This window comes from Scyliorhinus canicula, chromosome 13 (genome assembly GCF_902713615.1).
Source record: "Scyliorhinus canicula chromosome 13, sScyCan1.1, whole genome shotgun sequence".
NCBI classification, from domain to species: domain Eukaryota; kingdom Metazoa; phylum Chordata; class Chondrichthyes; order Carcharhiniformes; family Scyliorhinidae; genus Scyliorhinus; species Scyliorhinus canicula.
Window position 1 is genome coordinate 147,756,046 of NC_052158.1, and position 10,144 is coordinate 147,766,189.

The 10,144-nt window shown below is 46.6% G+C and overlaps 1 protein-coding gene across 2 annotated transcripts; it reads right to left on the reverse strand.

The window, feature by feature from the left end:
- Positions 1 to 457: 457 nt before the first annotated feature.
- LOC119976487 (succinate receptor 1-like) lies at positions 458 to 9,902 on the reverse strand. Of its 2 annotated transcripts, none has more exons than XM_038817026.1 (2): positions 9,832 to 9,902; positions 458 to 2,017 (listed from the first exon to the last, which is right to left on the reverse strand). In XM_038817026.1, exons 1-2 carry the CDS (start codon positions 9,832 to 9,834, stop codon positions 1,055 to 1,057), a joined length of 966 nt encoding a protein of 321 aa, XP_038672954.1. In that variant the 5' UTR covers positions 9,835 to 9,902; the 3' UTR covers positions 458 to 1,054. The 2 variants fall into 2 exon arrangements, with proteins under 2 accessions (XP_038672954.1, XP_038672955.1); XM_038817027.1 differs by lacking the exon at positions 9,832 to 9,902 and adding an exon at positions 7,480 to 7,628.
- Positions 9,903 to 10,144: the final 242 nt, after the last annotated feature.

The window sequence follows — 10,144 nt, forward strand, 5'->3', positions numbered from 1 at the left end:
AGCTATGAATCGAGTCTGGTTAGGCGGGGGTTGTTTTCCCGAGAGCAGAGAAGGCTGAGTGGTGGGGAGGGCGGGGGAGGGGGGGAACCTGATTGAGGTGTACAAACGTTTGAGGCACAAATATTAGTGTAGATAGGAGGAAACATAGAACATACAGTGCAGAAGAAGGCTATTTGGCCCATCGAGTCTCCACCGACCCACTTAAGCCCTCACTTCCACCCTCTCCCCGTAACCCAATAACTCCTCCTGACCTTTTGTTGGTCGCTGAGGGCAATTTATCATGGCCAATCCGCCTAACCTGCACATCTTTGGACTGTGGGAGGAAACCGGAGCACCCGGAGGAAAGCCACGCAGACACAGGGAGAACATGCAGACTCCGCACAGATTCCCAGCGGGGAATCGAACCTGGGACCCTGGCGCTGTGAAGCCACAGTGCTATCCACTTGTGCTACCGTACTGCCCTAACCTTTCCCCTTAGTAGAGGGGTCAATAACCAGTGGGTTTAGATTTAAGGTAAGAGGTAGAAAGCTGAGAGGGGAGTTGAGAAACTTCTTCACCCAGAGGGTTGTCGGAATCAGGAACTCACTGCCTGAAATAGTGGCACTGGTGGTAACCCTGAAACCTTAAGAAGCAGTTAGATGAGCACTTGAAATTCCAGAGCGCACAAGGCTATGGACCAAGTGCTGAAAAATCGGGTTGGACGAGATAGGTGCTTGATGGCAGGCGCAGACAGGATGGGCAGAAGATGCTGTAAAACTCTATGACCTGGCTAATTCTGGACTACCGAAATTGAAAATCGTACCCTGTGTGCTGATGACCTTAAGGATGGGAATCTAGTCATAATTTCATCAGCAGCGGATCCAAGCGGCTAAACAACTACCTTTCATGAACACAGGAATTTTGAGACAGTTCAGCATCACTGAAGAATATGTGAGCCACAAAACGAGGGTATTCGGAACACCTTCAGTTGTAATCCAGTCATGCTGCAAATAAATGGCGGAAAATAAAATGGCCGTCGGCCGTTCTGAACAAGCTGTCCTTTAGCCCAAGCGATTCAGTTGCTTGAAGATTGCGACATTAACCTTGGGCCAATGAACGGCAGCTTGCTGAGGAGGGTCTCCCGGAATCGGTCACCCAGCATGAAATAGAAAATGGGATTTATGGCGGAGCTGAGGTAGGCGATGGGTCTTGTGAAAGCGTAGCCAGCCTTTATGTTCTTGCGCACAGTGCACGTAAAATACATGTTGTCCATTCTGGAAGCAATGCGGACATTGCGCATAATATGGTAAGGAGTAAAGAGGACCAAGAAAATGACCAGTGCCAATATCACGAGCCGATGAGGTTTTTCAAGGTTAATTTTCCTGTGACGCTGGGCGCTTATCTTCCTTAAGCTCTTTGCTGTTCTGATGGAGCAGAACCCCATGATGCTGAGGGGGAGGATAAAATCAAAAATGGTGAGGAACATGCTGTAAATCAAACTGTGTTTGGCATTCCCCGAGCTGGCATAATCGACACACACTATTGTGTTCTCATCATTGTCTGTGATGTTCTTAGGGCCAATGAAAGTGAACATGGGGACCAGCTCCACTGTGACAAAGACCCACAACAGGAAGCAGATGATAGTAGCTGTCCTCTTCTTCTGGAACCAGTAGAGCTTGGTTGGGTTTCTCACCAGCAAATATCGATCGATACTGATACAGGTCAGATAGAGAACACTCAGGTAAAGGTTACAGTTGAGGAAATACCGATTAAATTTACAACACAGATCGCTGTAGAACCATTCACTGTCATTTGCATACTGGATCACAAACATTGGGAGTGTGCAAATAAAAAAAAGATCTGTGATGGAAAGGAAAAAGAGATAGATGTTACTGCACTTCCATTTCTTCAGGCAGAAGATGTAACCACTTATCACAGTGACGTTCCCCACTATCCCCAGGATGAACTCGATGGAGTACATTGTTGTGAGGTAATACTTTTCCATGTCAGAATTGATATCTGTGCAATTCTTCTTTTCCTAGAAAGTAGAAACAAGTGAGAGTTAGCTGAAAGAGAGACATAAAGGCACGTAACTGGATATACTGAAGAACTGATGCCTTGGCTTAATGGGTAGCAAGCATCTAATCTGCTCTGAGACTCCTGGTGCAGGCCTGAGAGAATGCTGCACTGTCTGAGGCAAATCATGGCAGCCATTTTGTACAAAGCAAGGCCTGATAATTTGTTTTTTGTAAATTTAGAGTACCCAATTCATTTTTTCCCAATTAAGGGACAATTTAGCGTGGCCAATCTACCTACCCTGCATATCTTTGGGTTGTGGGGGCGAAACCCATGCAAACACGGGGAGAATGTGCAAACTCCACACGGACAGTGACCGAGAGCCGGGATGGAACCTGGGACCTCGGCGCCGTGACGCAGCTGTGCTAACCACTGCGGCACCCGTGCTGCCCTGCGAGGCCTGATAATTAGCAGTGCGATAATGACCAGAAAATGTTTTAAGTGATGTTGACCGAAGAATAAATATTAGCTCGGACGCTTTGGGTGGCATGGTAGCACAGTGGTTAGCACTGTCTGGGCGGCGACTGAATGTTCTCTGAACGTTCTCCCCGTGTCTGTGTGGGTTTCCTCCGGGTGCTCCTGTTTCCTCCCACAAAAGTCCCAAAAGACGTGCTGTTAGGTGAATTGGACATTCTGAATTCTCCCTCAGTGTACCCAAACAGGCGCCAGAGTGTGGCGACTGGGGGATTTTCACAGTAACTTCATTGTAGTGTTAATGTAAGCCGACATGTGACACTAATAAAGATTATTAGAGAGGACCCCTCTGCTAATCCTTGCGATACATCCATGGAATCTTTTTACATCCACAGGGCAGAGGGGAGCCTTCACTTCATGTCACATCCGCAAATACAAATTAAAACCTATTCAAATGTTAATATAATATTAGACAATGTGATCGTCAGGTTTTGATTTGATCCTCAGTCAGTAGCATGACCTACAGTTAGCATTCCACACCTAACACTCAATTTTATCAACTGTCGGCAGAAGAAGATAAGCAAAACTGGCAGAGTGAGATGACATTCTCCTTGCACGTTCTAATGGTTTATTCCATCCTGCTTGTGAAGGGGATGCCCTTCAGAAGATGCTGTGGCTGACACTGTGTCATCTCTTCAGCTATAACTCTGCTCGGAATGTGTAGTGAAGGCCAGACATTGATGAGGGACCTGCAGATAACATGGCTTCACCATTGGCGGATGTGTTTTCCAGGCTATTCCCTCCTCAAATCTGGAATTCCCTCCTTAAATCACTCCAGATTTCTATCTCCCCTCCTTCTCGATGACATACCTTGAAACCTACTCCTTTACAACTTTCAATTCATAAAGCTGCTGGGTTGCATTTTCCATCCCGTAGTCTAAGTGCTCCCGTTGGATTAGAAATGCTCCTGGTCTGCGCTGGCCCTCGGAGCGACGCCCAGGAACGATTCACTCCCCTTTTCCATGTAGTGGTGATGGTGGAAGGAGCAGTGCTCCGAAAGCTCGTGTTTGAAACAAACCTGTTGGACTTTAACCTGGTGTAAGACTTCTTACTGGGCTTTTCCATGTATGCATGGAAGGGAGCTTGCGGGATTCTGTCGGAATCCCGGTTTTGGGCCACCATTTTCAGTGGTCGTCCTGATACCAATGTCCTGTGTCTGGCCCCCTCCCCCCAAAATGCAAATCCTGTCCCCCTCCTCCGCTGACAAGTGGGGGCATCCTCACCACTACCACCACATTTATTGCCTTCCCTTACTGCTCTTGAGAAGGTGCTGCCTTCTGGAACTGCTGATGTCTATATGATGACGTTACACCCATAATGATGTTGGGAAGGCAGTTCCAGGTTTTGTACACAGTGACACTGATAGAATGGAGATGTGGTTACAAGTCATGTTGGTGTGTGATTTGGAGTGGAGCTTACAGACGTTGGTGTTCCACTGCATCAAATGAGTATTAATCCTACGGAGGACGAGTTTCTAGATTGTGTTTGGGATGATTTTAAGGAGCAGTACGTTGAGGAACCAACTAGAAAAAAGGATATTTTAGTTCCAGTGTCATATAATTAACAAGGTTGAATTAGCCATCTTGTTGTAAAAGAACGTTTAGGGATGAGTGACCATAATATGATGGAATTTTACATTAGGTTGAAAGTGAGGAAGTTCAATCCAAAGGCAGGGTGGTAAATTTGAACAAAGGAAATTATGAAGGAATGAGGGTCAAATTGGCTGAGGTGGATTGGGAAAATACATTGAAAGATAATTCTGTACATAAGCATTGGACAATTAAAAAAAAACTATTACACAGTTTACAGCAATCATACATGTGTTAAAGGTACAAAAATCCAATAAAGTCAGTCAACCATAGCTAACAAAGTCAGAAGTCTTACAACACCAGGTTAAAGTCCAACAGGCGTGTTTTGAATCACTAGCTTTCGGAGCACAGCTCCTTTCTCAGATTCAACTGAGGAAGGAGCAGTGCTCCGAAAGCTAATGATTCGAAACAAACCTGTTAAACTTTAATCTGGTGTTTTAAGACTTCTTACTGTGCTCACCCCAGTCCAACGCCGGCATCTCCACATCATGGCTAACAAAGGAAGTTAAGGACTGTAAAACAAAAAGGCTGATAAAGTTGCCAGAAATAGGTGTAAACCTGAGGATTGGGAGGATGTAAGAATCGAGCAAAAGAGGTGAAGAAGCTGAAAAAGAAAGGGAGCATAGAATATGAATGTAAACCGGTAAAAAATGGGATGTGAAAGCTTTTATGGGCGTGTAAAAGGAAAATGTTTGCCATGACAAATACAGGTCCATTACAGGCTGAGCCAGGAGAATCTCTAATGAGGAATAGAGAGATAGCTGAGAAGCTAATTGATTACATTTGTGTCTGTCTTCACTGAGAATGAGGCAAGGAATCTCCCAGATTTAGAAAGCCAATTGAAAGAAATCTGTATTAGTATGAAGATTGCATGGGAGAAATTAATGGGACTGAAGGTTGATAAGTCCCCAAGGCCTGATGATCTACATTTCCGTGTGTTGAAAGAGGTAGCTATGGAGGTAATGGAAGCATTGATGATCATCTTCAACATTCTATAGATCCTGGAATGGTTCCTGCAGATTGGAAGGTGGCAAATGTCATGCCACTATTTAAGAATGGAGGGAAGAGAGAAAATAGGGAACGACATTCCTGTTAGAATCACATCAATAGTAGGAAAAAGGCGAGAATCCAACTTAAAGGATGAGATAATTGGGCACTTAGATAACAATCAGATTGGGTATAGTCAACACGGAATTATGAATGGGAAATCATGGGCGCGATTCTCCGACCCCACGCCGGGTGGGAGAATCGCGGGAGTGCCGGGCGAATCACGCCACGCCGCCCTGGCACCTGCACGCGATTCTCCCACCCCACCCCCCCCAAAGCGGCGTGTCCCAATTTGCGACAGGCCGCTCGGAGAATCGCCGCTCCGGTCTGCCGAATCCGACCGGTTCACGCCGGCGCCAACCACACCTGGTTGCTGCCGGCGTGAACAGCGTGCGAATGCTGCGTGTGCGGCCTGTGGGGGGCGGAGGGAGAATCCAGCACCAGGGGGTTGCTCAGGAGGGGTCTGGCCCGCGATCGGTGCCCACTGATCGTCGGGCCGGTGTCTCTGAAAGACGCACTCTTTTCCTCTGCCGCCCCGCAAGATCAATCCTCCATGTCTTGCGGGGCAGCGGAGGGGAAGACGGCAACCGCGCATGCGCAGGTTGGCGCTGGCCAACGTGCGCATGCGCGGGTGATGTAATTCAGGCACCGCCGGCCGCGTAATTCAGGTGGTGCCGCTTTGACGCAAGCGTCAAGGCCCGGCGCGCGAGATTGACGCGCCGCCGCTCCTAGCCCCCCGGGGGGTGGAGAATAGGGGGCGAGGAGCAGCCTCCGACGCCGGAGTGAAACACTCCGGTTTTCACTCCGGCATCGGCACTTTGTCTCCCTCTGGGAGAATTTCGCCCCATGTCTGACAAACCTGTTGGAGTTTATTCAGCATGTTACAAACAGAAATGACAAAGGGGAGTTGGTAGCTGTCGTACATTTGGACTTTCAGAATTCTGCTGCTGATGGTCCACATCATGATCATGGGGATGAGCCTGAAATATCACGGGTGGGCTTCCGACTGGGTTTCCGCCCACTGAGGCCTCTCAACAAGGAGGGCCATTCAGCCTTGCCCCAGTTTGAGGCCCTTAGGTGGCCAATTATTGGCCACTTCGGAGATATTTCCTGTTCAGCCTCAATTTTTAGGTTGGTGGGAGAAATTCCCCTATGTGGTGCAAGCCCGAAAATAATCAGGTTTCGGCCTTCGATGAGAAGAGGGTGAACTGCCAACATCAGAAGCACCTTTAACGTCCGGTAATTCCTTGATTTTCCTCAAGGGAAAACCCCTCCATTAAATCATAGAATAGAACCATGGAATTCCCTACAGTGCAGAAGGAGGCCATTCGGCCCATCGGGTCTGCGCCAACCCTCTGAAAGAGCACCCTACCTAAGCCCACGCCCTAACCCTGTAACCCCACCAAACGTTTTGGGTACTCTGGGGCAATTTATCATGTCCAACCCACCTAACCAGCACATCTTTGGACAGTGGGACGATTCCGGATCACCCAGAGGAAACCCACGCAGACATGGGGAGGACATGCAAACTCCACACAGTCGGTCACCCAAGGCTGGAATTGACCTGGGTCCCTGGAGTTTTGAGGCAGCAATGCTAACCACTGTGCCGTCTCAAAATGTACTCCTCTGACCGGGAATAAAATACGATTCATCCCAGGAAGCAAGCTCGTGAATCTTCGCTGTACTGCGTTCAATGCAAGTAAATGCTTTCTTAAAAGCGGAGACCAAAACTGTACACAGTATTCCAGATGTGTTCTCATCAAAGTCCTGTACAACTGTAGCAAGACATCTTTGTTCCTGTACTCCAATCCCCTTACATTAAAGGCAAACATGCCATTGACCTTCCTAATTGCTTGCTGCGCCTGCACGCTAACGTTCCACGTTCCTTGTGTATGCACAGCCAGGTCTCTCTGAACGCCAAGGCTTATAAATTTCACAGCTTTTAGATCAGTTGTAACTGAATGGCACAGAACAGGTTCAAGGCACAGGCACCCATTCCTTTATGTCTGTGGTTTAATCTACCTCTGCAATCTGGGGGAACCTAGAGAACCCCTGAGATGTTCGTGTGAAGTGATATCCTTGTTAAAATCGTCCTGCAGAAAATGAAACAATTGACTTCTGCATTTCTCGGGTGAGGAATGTCCTGTTGTACAAATGGACAATTCACAATCTCCAACTAAAACGTACCGATTTCCAGATCCTGGGACACTGCACCCTTCCCTTTTCCAGGCATCACAAATGGCTGGAGCGTTTTCTGGAGTCTATTGAACTTTCCCACCTCACCACACTCCCCGAGAAAAAAAATCCCCCTTACCTCATCCCAATGCTTTCCGATCCTCTTCCCCTTTCCCAAATCTTCCAGTTCCTTCTCCCTCTGGCCCCAGAACTAGCCTCATGACCTCATTTGTTCTCCCTGCTGCTGCTGATGGACTTGCCATCGATGCCAAGCAGTTTTAGGGTGGGTGCCTCATTTGGGATTATCAGCGAAGACCTGCTGTTGGTTGGATGTTGCTGTGCCCAACTTGTTGCCTCACTCCCTACATTGCATCGCCGATTAAACTTCAAAAGTACTTCACTGGTCAGAAAGCGACTTCGGACATCCTAAGGTCCGAAAGGGAGTTATGGAAAGGTAAATCATTAGTCCTTTCTTAACAATTAATGAGACAGGTAACCTAAGAAACATTTTCAACTAAATTATCAATGTTTATGAATCCATTTATAATAATAATCGTTTATTGTCACAAGTAGGTTTACATTAACTCTGCCATGAAGTTACTCTGAAAAGCCCCTAGTCGCCACACATCGGCAGCTGTTCGGGTACACAATTCACCTAACAGCACGTCTTTCGGGACTTGTGGGAGGAAACCGGAGCACCCGGAGGAAACACACACAGACACGTAGAGAACGTGCAGACTCCGGAAGCACAGTGACCCAAGCCGGGAATCGAACCTGGGACCCTGGCGCTGTGAAGCAACAATGCAAACGACTATGCTACCGTGCCGCCCATTTACTTGCTCTGAAGTTTTTTTAATTGGAATTATTTTATTTCCTCTTATTAATTGACTTTGTTAATTCTCAGCATTAGGTATTCCATCTATTCAAAGTACCGGAGCAGACAAATGCTTTTGCTTTAAGCAAACGGTGGAAATATTCTGCTTGATAAGAGTTTGCTGGACTGGAATCTGCATCGATAATGATTTATTTTTAAAGTTAAGTTACTGACTTTCAAAATTGCAAAGTCTGTGAAAGCTGGACATCTGCAAGACTAAACCTGCAATAATCCAATAAAAGCAGAATGAACAGGTCTGGGAGCAGTGGTGGAGAGAGAGAAAGAGAGTTCACATTTCGGAGTCCTTATAAATCTTTCCCTTTGCAAGTAGTCAGGTGGACTCGAAACGTTAACTCTGTTCTTCTCTCTCCACAGATGCTGCCAGGCCTGCTGAGCTTTTCCCGCCTTTTCTGTTTTTATTGCAGATTTCCAGCATCTGGACTATTTTACTCTGGTTTTAGTGTAATAACGCAAACACAGGCTCTTTGAGAAGTTGTTACTCAATCGATATCCCATCTTCCTTCAAGGACTTCCTGTGCAGTTTTTGTTTTTTGAGCATGATTTCCCCTGAATCTTTTATTCATAGAATCCCGACAGTGCAGAAGGAGGCCATTCGGCCCATCGGGTCTACACCGCCCCTCTGAAAGAGCACCCTAACCGAGGCCCAATCCCCCACCCTAACCTCGCCCCCCCACCTAGGGGAAATTTAGCTGAGTCAATCCACCTAACCCGCACATCTTTGGACTTTGGGAGGAAACCGGAGCACCCGGAGGAAACCCACGCAGACACTGGGAGAAATTACAAACTCCTCTCCGACAGTCACCCGAGTTCAGAATCGAACCCGGGTCTCTGGCGCTGAGGCAGCAGTGCTAACCACTGTGCCACCGTGCCACCCTTGCCTTTCCATTTTTACATGTAAATTAATGGAAGCTGCTCAATGTCCAAGCATGTTAAAATTGGATGTGGTAACAATTCTGTACCAACAATATCACATATGCTTCTAACTACAAAAGGATGAGGCTTTGTTTCTGAGCATTAGTTGCTCTTTGAACTGTAGATTGTTGTAATAGAGACTGGTCTGCACTACTAATCCAGATAGTAAATTAGATTTATACGTTTGAGGTTTTAAATGTAAAAATTCAAAACAGACATCAGTAAAACCATTGGGTCAGGGAATCGAGGGACGGGCAACAAATGCTGGCCTTGCCAGCAATGTCCATATTCCAAGTGTCAATATGTTTCACAAACAATTCCTCTTAAAATTGATCCAGCAGCAGAGAAAATGAGAGGGGAAATATACTAGGGGACTGGGATGTAAAATGAGAATGAGAAAGATACTGTCATCGTTAGTCAGCAAGATTGCTTAATTCTGCTTCAAACTTGTACATTTTCCGTTGAGAATGAGATAGCTCTTGAATCATTTGCTGAAGGTAATCCAATTCATCGCTGGGTTTTAACAGACGGTGATTGCCGGAAGCGGCTATGCTGGATTGTCCAGTCTGCAGTTGGTCCTATAATTTTCCAGCTCTCCCACGAGGATATTTCAAATCTACCTTTCCTCAGGTGCCTCGACAAAGCGCCGAACCCCAAAGAGAAGAAATAGAAGAATGTACTTACCATAACTGTGACTGGAAGGTTGGTGGCTCTGTTCAGATTGCCCGACTAACACATGTTTCCTTTGATTGACACAGTTCTGCAATTATTGGGCTAATGCTGAAACACCCACTTCACATCAACAGCATCAGGCTTGCATTCAGGGCTTCTGATTTGGTGCTGCTATTTAGCCAGTTAAAATCTACACCCTTGTTCACGTTGCCCCTCCCTCACTATGAGGTTGGGAGCTATGAGGAAGAAGTGAAGGGTTTTAAAGGTTTCTTTTAAAAGAAAAGAGAACTAAAATATGTGAAAGGTAAACAGCAGCACAGTGGAG